Source organism: Anser cygnoides, chromosome 21 (assembly GCF_040182565.1).
Source record: "Anser cygnoides isolate HZ-2024a breed goose chromosome 21, Taihu_goose_T2T_genome, whole genome shotgun sequence".
Classification (NCBI taxonomy): Eukaryota; Metazoa; Chordata; class Aves; order Anseriformes; family Anatidae; genus Anser; species Anser cygnoides.
The window spans coordinates 8563118-8582082 of record NC_089893.1 but is presented as its reverse complement, the minus strand read 5'-3'; the positions used below and the strand labels follow the sequence as shown (position 1 = coordinate 8582082).

At 50.0% G+C, this 18965-nt stretch overlaps 1 protein-coding gene across 2 annotated transcripts in view; it reads right to left on the bottom strand.

Moving 5' to 3' along the window:
- The window catches only part of ETS1 (ETS proto-oncogene 1, transcription factor), a 77414-nt gene extending 58655 nt beyond the window's left edge, over nt 1-18759 (bottom strand). Inside the window, exons 1-3 of one of the 2 annotated variants that reach the window (XM_048063358.2) lie at nt 18626-18759; nt 11912-11994; nt 9506-9650 (exon numbers count right to left, since the gene is read on the bottom strand). In XM_048063358.2, the coding sequence (XP_047919315.1) occupies nt 9506-9650; nt 11912-11983 (217 nt within the window). In that variant the 5' untranslated portion in view covers nt 11984-11994; nt 18626-18759. Of the gene's footprint in view, nt 1-9505; nt 9651-11911; nt 11995-14401; nt 14690-18625 lie in introns of those variants that run through there. The other variant, XM_048063359.2, reaches the window with a different exon arrangement.
- Between the last annotated feature and the right edge of the window lie 206 nt (nt 18760-18965).

Sequence of the window (18965 nt, the reverse complement as noted above, 5' to 3'; positions counted from 1 at the left end):
TGCTTCGGGGTTTCAAGACTGGTTCCTGGCCTTGAACTCTGAGCTGCCCTTGGAGCATGGCAGGGGAAGGAAAACCACCGATGGGGAGCCCTGCCTCCAAGAGGGGAGGGGACCGGAGGTCTCCAAACACAGCTCTCGAAGGACGGACCGGCACCAACTCACGCCAGCTGAGAATCTCCTCGTGCCAAGAAGAAGCCCACGTACAAATCCCACCCCAGGCTTCACCCCAAGCCTTTCCCACACCTAACACGAGCCACTTGGAGGCTGGTGAGCCTCCTGCTGCAGCTCCTCCAAGGCCGCTCCGCTCGCTGGCAGAGAAACGGTCCTCCCGACGCGCTCAGCCTCGGCAGCCCTGCCTGCCCCAGGCAGCCTCCCCTCCCTGAGCCAGCTGCAGGAGAGCAGCGGCATTGAATCCATTGTGAAACAGCCAACAATTGACCCGCTGCGAGTTTTTTCACAGCCTATTGATACAAATCCCCACCGGGGAAGGCCCATCCGGTGGGCCGCGTAAACTTCAGCACGTGTTTCAGCAGCTATACATAGCTCCAAGGGGACAGCCCCGCCAGTGCCTGGGTGTCACTTCAGATGTCTGTTCTGGTTTTTTTTCCCAGTATTGAGCACTTGTACAACACCATTCTCTGGAGACTTCCAGCCACTTGCCTGACCTCAATGAATTAAGCATCGCAATAAAATGTGCAATGAATTAATCATCTGTATCTCCGACGTGAGAAACTGCTCACAGGCAGGCTTCTGAATGACTGAGGCATCTCACTCCAAGAGAAACCAGCATGGTTTAAATGCCTGAAGACTTCCTGTTAAGTCACGTAGCCAAGGTCTTCCAAACTCCAGCTTTTAGACTCTCCTAAATCCACTTTTCTTTTCCCTGAGAACCCTTCCTCCAGAAGATCACCGTTGGGGAAGAGCCACCAGGACTGGGAGCTTGGGTGAATGAAGCCGCCCCGCAGGCTGGGAAGGGAAGAGGATGCTGCTTTACACAGACCGGGGGCTCCGGGGTGCTTTTGGTCAAACAGATCGTGGCTGCAAAGCAGGAACGAAGAGGGGAGATGCTACAAGAGCAGCAAAAGAGCACTGACCCCGCACAGCCCCCAGGAGCTCCAGGCAAGGTAAGGAACTTCACGTGCACAAAGCAGGGTCTTTGCACAAACCCAAAGGTCTAGGAAACAAGGCACGGAAAGCACACCACATTTGAGAAATCTCAGACCTGGCTCTGCTCTGAAGAGGAGGAATCACATCACCCACAGCTGACCACACGGGCAGCTCAGCCTTATTTCTATTCAATTTTAGCAAGGGAGCAGAGAGAAGCCATCCGTCACAGAGCTTTCAGGGAACATCGGTCCTAACCCTGCCCTTACAACCGCATGGATCTGCGCAGGGCATTTCTCCTTCCTGCTCTCCATCTACCCAGCCTTTGAGCTGTGTGTGGCACAGGACAGCCCCGTCCTGGAGGTGTCTGTGTGTTAGAAATAATAAAAAGACAGACAGACCATCCTAAGACAACTCATCCCCGCCCCAAACGTCTGACAGCATGGTTTCTCAGGCTGAAGTGATGCAAATAGCTCAGATAAGGCTCAGATAAAGTATCTGAGCTCTCGAGGGCTTATCTGAGCTGAACACCAACTCCAAAAATTCTGAAATTTGCCCTGTGGGACTATCTCCATACAGCCTGATTTCCATCTGAAGCTTCGACCTCCAGAGGCTGCAGTAACAGCTCCTGTTCAAATGCATTCCTGAGATAGCGGGGCGGGACCCGCAGGTCTGCAGCGCTGCCCGGTCGCGCGCTATCGGGGGCTTTGCCTTCTGGTGGGAACGCTGCAAGGGCCTGGCGGACGGCTCAAGGAACCGGTGACGGCACCTTTCACCGCCAGCGCTTACTGAAACAGATGAGGCAAAGCCTCCCGCAGCGGTGTCACTGGGAAGATCACTTTCCCCCGGCTACAAAGCGCTCCGTGCTGGGTTTTCCTCTCGGCTCTGCTCCCTCCCGGTGATTGCCAGCAGCGGCTTGCAGGGCGAGCGCAGCCTCGGGGCGCCGAAGCGCAGCACCACGCACCCCACCACAGGCTGCGTGAGCACGGGCATCGTGCTGAGCCCACGGGGCTCCCCTGCAATCTCAGCCTGGCAGGATGAAAAGGGCGTCAGCAACCACAGCAAGGAGCGCTGATGAAACAGAGCCGGGCCTGTGGTAACAGACAATCTCCAATACCCGCTTACAGCGATAAACATTCACGCTCAGAGATCCAGCCCTTGTGAAACCCAGAGAGCTGCAGCAGTCGGAAGATGCATGAGACCTGGTCGCGGGTATCCACGGGGGTATGTATAGCACGCAACTCACACTGTGAACGGAGCCAGGGGAAGCCCAACACCAGGCTTAGAGAGAGAAAATCGAGCTCTCTTTGTAAAGTAGCTACAAAGGGCCAACTAGCTCCCTTACACCTGGACTACAGCTATCCTTCGGCCTGCAGGAGCATCAAGGGTCCCCCGTCCCACAGGCAGACCCCATACGCTGTGTGCTCTGCAAACACGGGCATAAAAGAAAGCAGGAAGGATTCCTTCCCCAAGGGTTGCAACCAAGTAATCAGTAATCTCATAATTTATACACCTAATGCAATCCTAATAAGGGCGGAAAGCTTTCTGAGAACTGTTCAAGGGTCTGCAGACTTTACCCCCAAATCTTGCTGACCCAAGCAGAGAAAGCTTTCCTTTCTGTAGATGTCTGCAGCAGTCAGGCAGAGTTCTCAGGCAAGAATAGCTATGAAATTCTATAGGACGGCTCATAAACCATAGAAAAAAAAGGTTTAATTTCCTACTAAAAATTCCCAACGACTCGCTCCCAAGGGGCTGGCATGCCAAAGGGCCGCTGCAGCGCGCTGGCTCCCCTTCCGCAGCAGCTCTTCGCTCTGGCTTCAGAAGCAGGGAGCAGGGAAGGAACGCGTGGGCAGGCTGCGAGCTCTCCGCAGCTCCCCGGCGCTCAGCTGTGTTGGCAGCACCAGGGTTAACCGCGGCGGCGCCCTGTAATGCAATGATTTCTGGTTTATTTCAGCAGGGGAAGTGTGTCCCGGCCTGATTAGCCCAATGGTTTCCTCTTTTCCCATAACCTCCAGACCCCCATGGCCTAAGTGTTTACTTTCTGAAATAAAAAATCTGCTAGTGTTTTTCTTTTTTCGGGGCATGTGTATTTTGGGAGGATTCGGGGGGAGGAAAGCGGAGGGGGGAGCTGAATGGGATGGGAGGCTCGCATACACCTCCCTTCTCTCTCCCACCCCTCACCCCCAGCTCCTTTCCAGCTGCAACCTCTGAGCTGAGACTTCTGGCTTCAATGTGAGAGAGGGAGAGAGAAATGTATTAATGAGAGAGTTCAGCCTCTTGCTTCAGCAGCTATAAACACAGTGAACATCTGGAGGGAGAGAGAGGTGCTTCACGCTGCCAGGAGCTGAAAGAAACAGGCTGTTTTCAGGGTCCCAGCCCCCCCATGCTCTCCACGTCCCCCTCTGCCTGCCCTGCACATACCCAGCATCACCCAGCCAGCCCTGTCCATCCAGAGAGAAAACAGGAGCTGCTCTCACTCTGCTGCCCTCCCTGCTCCAGCCAGCACAGCAAAGCCCTCCACGGGCACTGCTGCAAGAAGGGCTGGCCACGTGCATCCCCAGCTCCCCGGAGGGGATGCTCTGCTGCCCGGTATCCCCTGAAGCAAACGCTCCTGGGTCTCAGCACACTTGTGTAGGCAAAGGGGGTTGGGAAAGCTCAAAGAAGCATCTGCGCTTTGCGTGGCCTTCCTGAAGCAAGCGTTTGGGGGCACAGGATGGAAACAAGTATATCCAGGGGGAGATTCACTCCACCCCTACAGAGGGATCCATGCTCCTCCAAGAGCAATGCCAAACGAGGCATCTGCAGCCACCCTCAAGGCACTAAGGACCAGCCTGTGGCTTAGTGCCTCCTGCATCGAGTTACTCCTTCCCCACAGCACACCGAAGCTGCCGGTGCTGCTGCTCATTTTCGTGATGCTCCTGGTGCAGTGCACTACCAGCGCCTTGCCTCGTGCTGAGCTCCAGCCCCCCTGTTCTGCTGGAGGCCCTTAGCAAAGCTGTAGGCAGCACCCCCAAAAACGTGCAACAGCCTTCCCGTTTTCTCCCAGCCTCATCCAGCACCGACTCCCTGCCCAGAGCACGATTCCTCCCCGCGCAGCAGCCGATCCCCAGCTGACACCAGTCTGCAGCTCAAGTGGGAAAAGTGCTCAGTGCTCGTTCTCTGGTGATGACCCAACATGCAGGGATCTCCCGGGGGTTTTGTCTCTGCGAGGCGAGACAGGGATTTTTCCAGAGTCAGGCAGGAAACAAACAGAAAAGTGAAAGCCTGGATTTTTGTCATTCTATTGCTTCAGTGCAAATAAACCTCTCCACGTTCTGACTCGCAGCAGGTTACAGCAGGGCTGCAGAGGGAGCGTAACTAGGAATCGCAGGGTCGCCTGCACGTGTTCTCCTCACCTGCAAAACGAAGATCCACACTGATCAGACGCTGAGTTCAGCTCCCACTAACGTGAAGAGCAAACCAGGAACTGCTCAGCATCCTTCAGAGGGCCCTCGCAAAAGGGCCAGGAGAGAGGCAGACACCCCAGGCAGCCAGTGGCTTTACAATTCATTCGCAAGACATAGGGGGATCTTTTCTCTTCACCGCTACATTCGAGTAAGTGCTCTTAATGGAGAAAATTGTGTATGCCCTTCAACAAACCCAGAGCACTCATTTATGGTAGGTGTGACATGACTTGAACTAGAGCCAATGAAAAACCCAAAGACTGCCAGGAAGAAAAAGGGTCAAGAAAACCCATTCCAGCCAGCTATAAACAGCTCCAGACCCTAAGGCTTGCAAGAGGCTGCGCTGCCTCACTGGCCAGAGGATGACAACAGAAAGGCCTCGTTCATGCCCCGTGGCAGAGCCACAACGGGATCCCAAGGACGAGGCAGGGCGAGCTGCGAGTGCGGGGGAATCGAGCGGCCGTGGGCTGGGCGGAGGCAGCTACACAGAGGATTTTCTTCATGGCTTTTGTTGAGCCTTGACATGAATTAGCACCCACCGCCTTGGCGCTCCCTGGTCCCTCCCCGCGGTGGCTCGCTCCTTTTCCCCCCCACCTGCTGTTTCCCTTCACCTTCCTCCACGTCCTCCCTTGCCCGCTCCTCATTTATTTCGGAGGGAGAGGACAGGCGGGCCGGTCCAGCGGAGCCGTCACGAGCTGCCTGAGAAGTCCTGCTAGGTCTCGCAGCCGCGAGCAGATGTGCGTGCCCTGTGAAAAGACGCCCATTCATCTCCGCGGAGAGCGTGCGGGGGAGGCAGCGGCGCAGGGGAGGGGGGGAAGTGTTGGAGGAGGCTGAGAAAAGGAAGGAGGCCGCAGTTAAAAATAGGATAAAAGGACATGAAAAAAAATGCAGATTTTTTTTTTTTTTTTAAGCTTCACTTGGAAAATGTGCTGCAGCTGGAGAAGCCATCGGGCTGAGCCTGGTCGGCTTTCACCTTCCCCCTCTCTCCCCCTCCCCAGGCTCCCTTCCTCCGTGCGTGGGCCTGGAAGACAGCCCAGAAAATGCTCACAGAAAGCTTTCCTCCGGGGCTATCCAACGGGACCCAGCGGGGGAAAGAGCAGGTCTTGCAGCAAAGGAGGGCAACGTGGGGAAAAGCAGGGACAGCCCGCGATGGATGCAGGCAGCCCCTGGGGGATTTCTGCCTGCGGCCCGGTCTGAGCTGAGAGCGGGGCTTCGAGAAAGATCACAGCCAGAGCAGGGTGGGTGCAAAGGGAAGGGCATCCCTGCGCTGTCTGCACGGGGCAACGCATCGAGCTGCGATGCTTTGTTTCAGCTCCAAGGGCTTTACTTTCCTGCCAAGCCCGTTGTGACACCACGATGGCCCAGGCTGCAGGGACCCAACCTAAGGCGCCCACTTGGATGCAGGCTCGCTGCCTTAGGGACACGCTGCCCCCAAGCTAACAAACCCTAAACGCTCTGGGTTGAGAGGTGGCACCGAGGCGATGTGGCCAGACAGCACGGCCACAGGCTGGGTCAGTCTGTCCTCTCTGCACCGTGCCCTCCCACGGCACTGGCCTGAACTGCTCTGGGTGCTGGGGATCAGCCCGACGCGGTGCCTTTTATTTCTGACAGCGTCTCAGTGCCTGGAGCCTGATCAAAATCAGCAGCATTGCTTTCACAGCAGCATAAACTAGGGAAGCAGGGTCAGACCCACAGCTCTAATTTCTCCTCTAGAAGCTTTAATTTCATTCCTTGTCTTGCAAACCTCAAACTCAAGCCCGTTTGCTTGAGTGAAAACAGAACCACTCACCCAAAGGCTCCTGTAGTGTCCAAACTGCTGGAAACACCTTCAGTCCAAGAATGCTAACTCAGCACAACAACAATCATAGAAACTTCTTCCGCGAGAGTCATTTCATCTTTCTCTTGCCATTAACAACAGTTTTATCTCCCTTATCACTAAGAAAAATAAACCAGTTCATAGTGGAAGGGGTTGTCAAAGTGACCTTGGCTCAAAAAGGCAGCGCAGCCGGGACGATGTCAGTGCTGAAATTCCGATACCACTATCGAATCTTTTCCTCCACTCCAGTTTTGTGCCTAACCTTGTATCAGCCGAAAAATATTACCAAAGGGTAATATTAGGATACTATTGCCCCAGGCACTAAACATCTGAGTGCTAAGTATGACAGCATTCTGTCAGTGGCCCTGGCTCATCAGGTAGATACGCAGCACCCTTAGTTTTGGCTCACCAGATAATGCAACCAAGAACCAATGGCTTCTACTCTCCTGTTCCCATAGGAGCTAGTTTTCATAACCAGGCCATTCTTGCTAGTTATTTTCTAACACTTTGGGGATGTGCCTTTTACTTGCAATGAAACCAAGCATAGTTTGTTCTCCGGGCAGTAACAGTCCCCACCTATGCATTGCAGATTGTGATAGCAAAGTAGCAAATAAAACTGACTACATACATTTCCAAATTCTTGCCTAATAATAATAATAAAAAACCACATCTCTCTCCTTGTCTCTATTGACAAACTAAATTCACATCAAGCTTTCCTTTATGCTTATCACCAAATAATCTTAGCAGACTAAGTGCAACATAAATAAACACCCAAGTTTCAGAGGCAAAATACCTTCTCTAAAGGCAAGCAGCTCTAAAACTTTTAGAAGTATTGCGGGTTTCTATTACAAGAGGATATATTCACACTTGCATTTTCCTTGTTGACTTGTTTCTTTCACCAACACCAGGACCATGAAAACCAAAATAGCCTCCAGTACACCAGAAGAATAGATGACAAATGGTTGTAATGTGCACCCGAAACACAAAGGAGAAATGAAAGACCGTTCCTAGCAGTGTATACAAATGAGAGTTTCCTCTCATTTAAAATTAGAAACTGCTCTAGACTCTGAAGAAACGACAGTATATTAAAAAAATATCAGAGAAAGAGTACCTTGCACTGCAACAGGAAGAACTAAAAGATAATTCTTAGGTATTGCAAGAGATTGAGAGGCCTGTCCTACCAGTCCTGGTGTAATGAAAGCTGGATCAAAACCTGTTGAAGACAATGACTTTTTTTTTTTTTACTGGCTTCACTGAGCTTTGAACCAGGCTCCAAACTTTGCAGCAAGAAATTTCACAGACCCAGCATGGGGTAATGAAGATCTGGGTTGCAGATATGTTGGTCCCTGGAGAGAGCACTTTCACAGAAAAGGGGAGAGGGTAGGGAAAAAAAAAAAAAAACACAAAGAAAACTTTCCAGGCACAGATTTGCAAAATGTTTGAGTAAATCCAAATGCTGCAAGGGCAGATTTCATCAGAGCAGAGTTGACATCACGCTGAGAGAGGTCACCCACAGGAGTTGAGCAAATAGCTGAAATAAGAACGGCTGGGAATAGACAGCAGAGTTTTTCTCCAGCCACAGCTCTCTGTGTCCATCTCCAGCTAACACACAAGTGCTCACCAAAGGAAAAAAAAAATCAAAATGCCTGAATATTTGCCAAGGAGAGATTTCAAACTGTACATTTGACCGCAACAGTTACTGGTTCTGCTGAACTCTTTAGCTGCAAAAAGTCTCTAAACATCAGGGCTTTTCCCCTCCCAAGGGACCAATGTGCATAACTAACGAGCCAGGAACAAGTCACAGAAGACCAGCACATGCCATGCAAAAGCTTACATGGGATTTATGTGCTTCATGATAGGCTTATGTGGGACTTAAGTGAAACATAAACTTCATATTGGCCCTTTGCAAAGGTCACATTCATGCAACTTGAGCTCTTTCACTCAGTTTTGTGGTTGGCTTGTGCCACAGTGTACCCAAGCCCTCTCCTTTGCCACAGCACAAATGGGGAAGTGATATCTGGTGGAAGCTCTTCCCCAAACCAATCACACTGCTGTGGACAGGCAAAACCTCCAAGAAAAGCAGCACACAGGGTCAGGGAACACACCACACTGCAGTGGAAACAGGCCTTGCACCAAGGTCCAAAGCTCTTCGCTCATGCCTTGTCTCTGGGGAGTCCTTCACCACCCATCTGATATCCCCACTGCCGGCTGGTTATACAAGCAGCAGCCCAAACTGCAAAGCTCTGCTTCAAGATTCACAGATTGAACGATGTGCATGGCAAGAATTAGTCACAGGCGATTTTGTAACGACTTTGAAAGTATGAATGCATTAGAGAATAGTATCATCTAGTCAAAGTCAGTGAAATGGCTTAACTGTACCGCACACCACAACCATCCAACCCTGACAGCACAGCACAGCCACACAGCTCCAGTTGTGGTTATTTTGCACCGCCTGAACACTATACCACCACCATCCCCAGGAGCAAGGGAACAGAGCTGAGCTACAAGGGCAAGAGAGCCAAAATTACTGTAATAGCAGCATTAAAACTCAGGAGACCCGGGCTCCACTCCATGCTCCACAGAGGCCCCATCATCATCCAAAAGAAACCAGCTGAAGGCTGTGCTAATGCCATTAGACACGTTAGAAGCACTGACGATGCAACAAGAAGCTGGGCAGTTCTGCCTTGCTACAGCACACGGTATCCTCTTGTAAACCCTGCATCTGTCAAGACCCCAGGGAGTAAAAAACAGGGCAGCAATCCCTGGACGTAAGGGCCTGTGCGTGCACGTCCCTGCACACCTCGCAGAAGTCCCCACCTGAAAGCAGGGAGGACTAACATCACTTCCAGCATGAGAAGAACTTTTAGTGAAGCAAAGCAGCTTTAAGGCTTTTATCCGCTTTCTAGCCTCATCTCCTCTGAGGGAGACCCTTGATGGCCAGCAAGGGAGATACAGATCTGCTTTCCAGAAGTGCTGCTGTTAGCTCTTCTATGGATACATAAGACAGAGGAGAATACACTCCTCAGGCACATTAAACCAGGACTTTAAACCTCAGCTTCCCACCTGAGCACACCGCCAAACCCCACCAAGAAAGGAGGAACGCGCCACCCCTCCTCACACACCCCCAGACGAGGGGTCCTACCCGTGCTGTAGTGCTCCAGGCCGGTGGGCACCTCCTGTATGGCAGACTCATCCCAGAGCGGGTAGCAGGCCCTGGGCTGGTAGCAGGCGGACTGGAACCCGCAGGTCATCCAGGGATCCTCGCAGGAGCCGACAGCGCCTTGCTTCTGGCCATGGGAGAAGGGAAAATGTCACCTCAGCAAGCAAAGCGAACCCAGAAGCATCCACCCCCTTTCAGCTGAAAGTCACAAAGCGTTTTCCTACCCACTCAGGTGCAAAATAACAGCAAAAGGGAGGAAGAGTTTGCATTTTTAATGGTGGACTCGGCAGTGATCTTGATCTTAGAGGTCTTTTCAAACCTAAATGGTTCTATGATTTTTGTTGTCAACAACTGAGGCAAAGCCACAGCAGTCAATGGAGCAACAAGACCCATCCCCAGGATGGCAGGTTTGCTAATTGCAGCCACCACACCAGCCCTATAACCTGTTTCTTCCACCCATCTGCACCTCTGGAGAAAATACTATTTTTCATAGCTGTGCTCCCTGTCATTAAACCTGGTTGTTTCCCAGGTAAAACACTGCCTGTGCTGAACAGGCTCAAGGAGCAGCCAGGAGTCAAGCAGCTGAAGAAACAGTGTCATCTGGTGTAATTCACCTCAAAACTCACCCAGCAGGTCGTGACAAGGTCAAAAAGCTCCTTTTAAAAACAAAATGGAGGAAAAGGGGGGTGGGGGGCTTGTGGTGATCAAAATGGCAGCAGGCAGGGACCTGTACTGCTGCCCTCCTCAGGGACAGTCCCAGGGCAAGCTGAGGTGCCACGGGAAGGACACCCCAAAAGAGGGCTGTTATTTCATCCCTGCCAACTAAAAACTCTTTTTTTTTTTTTTTTTTAGACAATTTGAGGCAGAAGACCCCACAGTCTCCCCAAAATTGTGGGGGACCCACAGTGAAGGATGTGCTGGCTCTCAGCACTGTGTTTGTATTCACGGCCACATTGATGCTTGCATTGTTTGGGTTTGTTATTGTTGTGATAATTATTTATCTTATTGATAGTTAGGTACGCATATAAATGTATGTATGTGCATAAACATGCATTATTGCATATGCTTCACATAATAGACTGTTACATGCTTATGCCCTATATACATTACTTATACCATACAGATACATGTATGGATCATGTGTTATGTAGGCATATGTTATATAGTCCTAGGTTGTGATTGTCACTATATGTAATCCACATCCTTGTTTGTATGGATCCGTAAAATTTTTTATATATATATATATATACATACACACACACAAGCATACATAGATATGTGGAAATAATCACAGGATATAATTTTTATATATACAGCTGTAAAATATATATATACATATGCCCTATAAAAATACATGGCATATATACATACATAGATGTATGTGCATGTATACCACATATCGGATTTTACATATATGAATACATTGATAAGAGAATAACATATACATACATGTAGTGAAACCTGTAAATAAATTCAAGATGTTTTCAGTCATCTAATTTATTATTTCCCCACACAGAAATAGTTTTGCTTCATTTCCAATCAATATTTAAATGCCAAATGCATTCTTGGAATCATTTAGAAGGAAGATATCGAGCTGTATTAGACATTTTTCATGTGTCATAGTGGCCTTTTCTTCCTAATTTGGTGAAAATTCTGCTTTCTAGCAAGTTGTCTGTATCCCTTGCTGCGTCAGCTCAGTTATGGCTTACATCCAACCTCATCTAGGATCTTTAACACTAGCCATAATTTTTTTGGACAAATGTCCATTACTGTGATTTCTCTAAATAAAGGTCATGTGTAAACATAAGATGACGGGCAGCACAAAGAAAGCACAGTCCCAGCTCAGGAGCAACGCGAGGCACTGTCAAACCCATCCCACAGCTGCTGGCAGTTGGCACAGGCGTGCCCAGCATCACACCGTAACGTATATTGCACACAACCACCCGTCAACTCCACAAACAGAAAGGAACTGCCTGGGGAGAGGAAGCCCCATATTTGTCCAAAAAACTCCAGCCAAACCAACCGAAGCTTTTCCAAAGCTTGATCTGCTTTGTGCTGATGCCGCTGCATTCATCCACAGCAGGTGAAGGTCAGTGTGGAGAGCGGAGGCTGCAGGACAATGGTTACCCTAACAATCCTCCTCTGACGACAAGCACAGGAAATCCGATGCAGCGATCCTATTTCCAGCTTGGGTTTGCAAGCTCAAGAGGTTGAGATAAGCTCTGGGTAAACACTCAGCATTTGGACACTGCTCTGAACTACATGAAACCTTGGAACGATTTAGCGGTCAACACCGAGCCGTGTCAATGAATGGTCTGGCAATGTCACAGCAGCCAAAGAGAAAACCCACTTCTAGAGATAGAAAAATAACCCAATCTCTCTTCTTACCATCACTCCAGGGCGAGCCAAAGGATAAGGGCCTGCACTGCCAATGGCTGTGTCCATATAGTAACTCATCATCTCTGAGGTGCCTGCAGAAATGGAGACAGACATTAGATGCTCTGCTGCAGGAGTCTGGCATGGCATAAAAATTGACAGCAGCAGCTAGACCCACTGCATAACTTGTGTTTTCTCACAGCCATATTAAGGTGGGACCAGGCTATCATCTTAATGAATTTAAGCTGGAAAAGTAAAAGGGAAAAAAATCTGTATTAATAATTGGTGTTGTGATTGGATGTGTACATAACAACGCGAATACAAATCCGTTAGTGTAAACTGATGGGAGCCGGACAATGCTGAATGAATTATCACCTGGAAGCTGATGGAGCTGCTCTGAGGGTGGATGAGATCATATTTCCTTTGCTGGAGAACCAGTGCAGAATTGTTGCCAATTTTTTTTCCCCCCTCCAATTTGTTGAGATCAACACCTTTCCTGTAAAAATTTCATCAAAACCAAAAAACTTCTCTGTTTTCCAGAAACAGCTTCCATTAACCTGAATTAGCTTCAGTCCCCCTTGCTAAAGCTCTCCCCTGTATTGCTGAGATCCAGGTTCATATTCCTGACTAACGTCATTCCTGCCATGGGATGTACTCCTCTGAGCAAGTCCTCCCTCTGGTGCTATTTGCTGGATGCAATTTTTAATCACTGGTTAGCCCATTTTCAGAGCTGAGTAGCTGAAATCTAGCTCTGTTTTCCAATAAGTAGATATTTTACCTCCTCTCCTTTAAACGCACAGCAGAATACAAAGGGCCAGTGAACTTTCTGTGCTTTGAAGGACATAACATAAAGGTGCTGGGAGGAAAGAGTAAAAGGGGAGTTGCCTGAGCTCAGAAGGCCTCACTCAAGCAGGATATGACTTGGAGCCAAAGGGAATGGCTATTTTCATCACGCTAATACAGGGCATAGCCCAAGAAACAGAGGCGCTGCCACTGCTTTAACCTCTCTGAGGACACAGCAACTCCAGCTCCCGCAGAATACCTGCCCTTGGATTTCTGCAGACCTCCTCTGCTACCAACTGTAACTGCTGCAGGTGCAAACCCTCAGCCGAGCCGTCATCCAGGCAGAGCCACGTTACCATCAGCCTCCACCTCTACGCTGCACCCACAACTAGCCCCCAGAGGCACTGCCGGCCTCCCCCTGCACCTTCCCCGCTCGCAGGGCTGGGGGCTCCGCTGCTGCCCGGGCCAGCGAACACCAAAGCCAAGGGCAGAGCCTGCCTCCGCCGTGCCTCGCTCACTGCTCCAGCGAACAGGGACTGCAGATAGAGCCTCCCACCACACGGTGTGACTAATGGCCAAACGTGAAACACCTGCATGTGTATGCGTATTAAATTATCATCATCATTTCCTGCTTATTATTACTAACTTTTGCTCTAACACCAGTTTTGTGTTTTTTTTTTTTTTTTTTTACTTCTCTTTTTAATTCTCAAAGCTGAAAACTACCAATGTGGTGAAAGAACAACAACGCTGTTTCTCTTTGCACTTCGAGCAAACCTGAAAGCACACATATTGCAAGTTGCTGTGGCTGAGAAGCCTTAACTAATCTTAGCATCTGAGCACACCCTCCCAGCCTGCTCTAACTAGGCGTTAAAACATGTTTGCTTAATCTCATTGCAGCTGGAGAAAACAAAGAAGGTGCATGGAGCCCGTTTCTGTGACTCAGATAACGAAGGGAAAGTCACCTCGTCCCATTCAGTCACATGCCTGTGCCCTGCTCATAGCCTTAAAAGAGCATAACCATCTCACCTAGAAATGACTGATCTGCCTTATGCTCTGAGGCTTGGACTAGTGCTACCAAACTGCTTGCATCAAAACACAACAGACACTGGCAAATGAAGGGAGACAGAGAAATCTTCAGCCCAATCCACCTAGTTCAATAGCACACACGCCTGAGAGCAAGGAGTTACGGCGCTGAACCAGCAGTACCCACGAGCAGCTCTTTTTCCTGCTTCGCAGCTTGCGCAGGAGGCAGTTGGGGCTTGGCTTTGTTTTTCTCCTTTGATCAAGTCACCTAAGTCACACCGGTTCTCATAAACTGTTTTCATGCCTCGCTGAATGTTGTGTTTTTTTTCAAGATAGCATTGCCAGTTGAACCTTCCAGCAAAGTACCACACGTCGATGCTCAGAGCAGTACAACGCTTCAGACACTGGAGAAGCACTAACCCCTCCTGACACCCAGGACAAGGCTTCATGCAATAAAGAATATTAATAAGATCGCTACAGAACTGCAATACAGTACCGGCAGCTCCCCCCTGAGCCCCGCACTGCAGAAGAGGAGTTATCATCTCTAGACAGAGTCCGGTGCCTCCAATAAATTTCCAAGGAGAGCTTACTCTTCTGTTTCTCTGCCCCTGCACACTGTGCTCAAGGCAAGTTTACTGCTAGAAAGAACAATTTGGGGGGGCAGAAATACAGTGCAAATTCAGCAGTCGGTCGTACCTCCACCCCTGGCAGTTTAAGGCAGCTCCAGTCCAAACGCAAGTTAGATTCAGCCACACGCACCCGCCAGCCTGATGCAGATTTTTAGACAGTGAAAGAGAGCTGGAAGACAAGCCCTGCTAGGAAAAGGCAGGTGAGCAGAGTCCATGCAGACAGCAGACAAATTGTGCTCTGGAAAATGAGGTGGGCAAAGCCAGCAACAGGAGGCAAGACAAAAGCAGAAAGGGAGCTCAGGAGTGCTTTGTCCAGGCTAATTTTAACAGAACTTCCACCACTTCCCATAGGAAACTACTTCACAGCCCAATACATCTCTCACTGTCAGCAAGTTTCCCTGATGTTCGAGCCATATTTTTCTTCTCTTGAGCTTTCTCTAATAAGAGCCTAAATAGTTCCTCTCCTCCCCTTGGATGCCATTAGATAGCTTTAATGACCACTCAGGAGCTTGCAGCTGAACTGAATTAAATGATAACGTTCTTTGTGTCAGGTAACTTGGCCAAAATTAAGGAAATCACTGCAGATTTACACTGAGATAATCAAGGTCCACAGCTCGCTGCAGACTGTTAATAAATAGAGGGGAATCAGAGCCATTTGGTAAAATCCTTAATGACTTAACAGCTTGACTTCAGTCTTATTGTTTGCTCTTATTATTCCTGTCTTATTGTGAAAACATGTGTGGGAAAAGCAGCATTTATTCTGGGGCTTGATCAGCTACCGGCCGAAGCTATTAGACTCTTGGGTCATTTCTAAACCAAATTAAAGTTCTAATTTCATTTCAACATCCTTCCCTCCTCTTTTACATGAGATGTATTTAAAACAAATTACCAAGCTTAGTTTAAAAAGGGAAAAATGATTTGTCCTCCTGGTTAAATGCACACCCTTGTGAAAATAGGGAAAAGTTTAAAAGGTACATAAAGCAAAGGTGAACTGTATCTGTTGGATGCCTGAAGACCCTTTAGAAGATTCCCTTGTAGTGTCTAAGTATTACATTGTTTGAAGGATGGGGAAAGGGAAGCCGAGCGAGACCACGGTGACTTTCCTGTGGCAGAGACAAGACTCCCGTCTCTGTTTCCCAGTTTAGCACCCTGTGCACTGGTCTCCCTGTGTTCTGTAAGACCCCATGGCTCAGAGCGCTCCCCAGTTTCCAAGCTGTCAGCCCACGCAAGGCTTCTGCCCACGCCATATCCTTCATCCCCAGGCAGGCGGCCCAGCAGGGGTCTCACTGAAGGGCAGCACGACTGGGACAGCTGCAAATCAGTATTTGGGTGCTTTTTTCCATCCCAGTAAACCAACAAGATTCCCTTTCCTTGGGATTAGATGGGGAGTCAGGAGCAAAGGGCAGCATTAGTAACCCCATCAAAATATTTCTAGTTTCAAGAACGGGAGTGAAGACTTTAAAAATGCAAAGGAGCGCCTCTGACGTGCCCATCCTCCACGGGCTGCTGCGCTGGCAGCTCACTGCCCCAAAGTTGCTTAGTGATAGCCATTTTATTTTTTCATCAAGTAATAATTTATCATCTTTGAGGGGGTGGGGAAAATAGCTCATGGAAATGACATTCTTCCGCAAGGTTTTAACCCTTGAAACCCTAACACTTTCCAGGCGGCCTGCCAATTCAGTCCTCAGGGGGAATAGTGTTTGTTGATCTGTTGGCATGTTAAAAAGCTCGTCCAATTCATCAAACCCTGGCACCAGCTTAAAATAAAAGGAGCATCCCTGGTGCAGGGATACAAGCAATAGAAATGAGCATGTTTCTCTTGCTGCCAGCTATTTACAAAACATGCTTTTTAACAGATCGGCCACCTCCTGTCTCTGCTTCATATCAGGGGCTCCTACATTTATTCTGATTTAGAAACTTCGCAGCATCCTCAAAGATAACACTTCATTTACTGAAGGCAAGCCAGGCAGGGTGGGAAATAATGTTGCTACAGTAAATAGAACAATATATTAATTGCTTTCCTGCACCTTCAGTAAATACTCACAGAGATTAAAGGACTTGCCCAAGCTCATACAGAGGAAGCGAGGGTGAGAGGCTGAGTATCTGTGCCCCTAAGCCTCTGCCTTAACTTCGTAGCAGTGACTGCAGCGGGGTTGGCACTGCCCTACGAAGTTTGTCGGTGCTGGGTCTGGGTCTGGCGCAGCTCGTGGGGCGGGGGGCTGCCCATCTGCACATCACTCCCTGTGCTAACGCCGTGCCTTTGCTTTTCTCGGTAAGTGCCAGACCTGAAGGAGATTTGGTGGTGCCTTGGCAGCCTGCCTGCTTGGCCAGACAAACCCCGGCTGGGCAGGATGGCTGCTGACAAGGCAGCGCCAGCACGGTTGTGGTTCAGATCAGTCTCATAGGCACGCACACACACCCTTGTTCTCTGCGCTTGGGTGTGAGCTGCTTTCTTCTTCAGACTTCTCCTTTACCCTGATCATTCATCTACTACTAGGCTTCTATATCGTAATTTAGCCAGAGTAATGCCACCATCGACGGCATCACCAAATCTATAGCGAAGTGACACCTGCAGGTGGTGCCGAGCAGGGGGTTTGGGTGGGATGCTAAAGCAGGGAGGTGGTTGCCAATAATCACACTGCTGCTCCTGGATCAGAGCAGCTATCTGCAGCAGCAGGAAGATGTGAATGGGTGGGGGGGTTAATTAGGTCATCTGTTATTTCACTCATGTATTTCCCTCTGTGAAATAACAGACTTACAGCACAGCGTCATGGGCCAGATCCCCAGGTGGGGCAAAGCAAATGGGGAAAGAACAGGACATGTTTCTCGCTGTTCTGCAAGGGTTCCCCTACCCTGGGAAAGGATCTGGCCCCACAAGGAACATGCACTGCCCATGTCACAGAGCCCAAACTGCCCTGTGGGATCAAAGGCCCAGCTGTGCTTTGGTGTTTTGCTCCAGACTCCCTGTTTGGGACCAGACTGCCCAAATCTGCTGGTGTTTTGAAAATGCTAAGCATTAAGTATTCAAACAGCTGTAGAAAGTTAGAAAAGAGAAACTAGTTTCTCTGTACATTGTCCGATGTAAAAAAGTATAGCGCAGGGGCGTTTTCTGGTTTGGAGACGTGCGTGGTACCCCGAAAGCCCAGGGGTGAAGCTGAGGGCTGGGGACATGCACAGGTCCTGATGCCGGGTGCACAAAACGCTCTGCAATCTTCCAAAAACCTCACAACCACTGGATGAGAGCAGTCATTCCCTGCTGCCCGAGGTGCAAATATCTGGCTTGCCAGAAAATTGTTTACAGGACAGGCAGGGGCGAGCTCCAAAACGCAGCCGGATTAGAGGCAGCATGAATGAGGCTGCAACCAGGAAACAGCTCCGGACCCAGCCCACAGCCCCCAAAGGTGTCAGTTGACAGCACAGGATGGGAAGTTGATCGTAACTGCAGTACCAAGCGAGTGGCCACATGCAAAGCGAGGATTTAGAGGCTAAAGGGAAGGGGGAAGGCCTTGCGTGCGTGTCTCAGGGACTCGCGGCTCCTGCTGGCTCCTTGTGGCTGGGCGAGGGGTGCAGGATTGTGCCCTTCCCCAGGAACCGCAGCGGCGCAGCCACAAATCCCCACAGCTCCCACACTCAGGGCTCCTGACTCCAGCTCCTACCGAACGCAAACACTGGCACCTGTGGCATTTTCTGCCCTTTGGGGGATGCCATTGCTAGTGAAAACACGCAGAACTGCAGCAGCGAACGCCCTGTAGCATCTCCCTAGACAGAAGCGAGCCCCATCTGAGGGGTGAACGTCAGCCTGTCCGCTCCCCATCCGTGTGTCTGTGCCCCCGGCTGCACTGGCTGCAGTGAGCCGAGCGAGCATCTGAGCCCGGGCACCTCGCTTCTCCCCCTCCTCACAGCGAAAACCAACAAACCACCACCCAGAAAACAAAAACCTAACTCGAAAAATAGGAGGAACTGCAAATGCAATCCACTGTAATAATGCCAAGGCGCAGCCTTCTGCCTAGATGAGGAACACAATAGCATTCTCCAAAACATGCATATAAACTTTATGTACTCTCTATATAAAAATAAAAAGGATTTTTTAAGGGAAGCATCAGCTCAGACACTTATAAGACCCTGCGGTACCGTTAGCAAACACATGAATCAGTTACTGGGTGAAACTGGGAATGGAGAGAGAAAAAGTAAATCACCGGCAAAACAAATCTTAGACGTATCCTGAAAATGAACACAGGTACCTACAGCCCACAGCAGAGTTTAAAGCGACTCTCTCCCCACCGCCACTTACTACTTATCTGGAAGACCAGGGAAAAAGCTTATGTCCTCCACGGCTTCCCACACTTGTCTCCGATCTCTCTCCAGCTACCTGGTGCTATCCTCTGCGCCGGAGCTGGAGAGGATGGAAATACCATAGTGTTTGCGGCAGGGCCGCCTATTCAAAGGGAGGGGGAGTGGTCAGCCCCGCATCCAGGGCGGTGGGAAAGGCGAGCTCCACGCCGCTCACGCTCTGGCCGCCACCGCCAGCCAGGAAGGGCCACCACCTCTGGCAGATGTCACGCCGCGAGCCCACCGTGGGGTGCCCGGCCTCGGCGGCGGCCGCTGGGTCTGCACGGCTGCTGCTGTGCTGG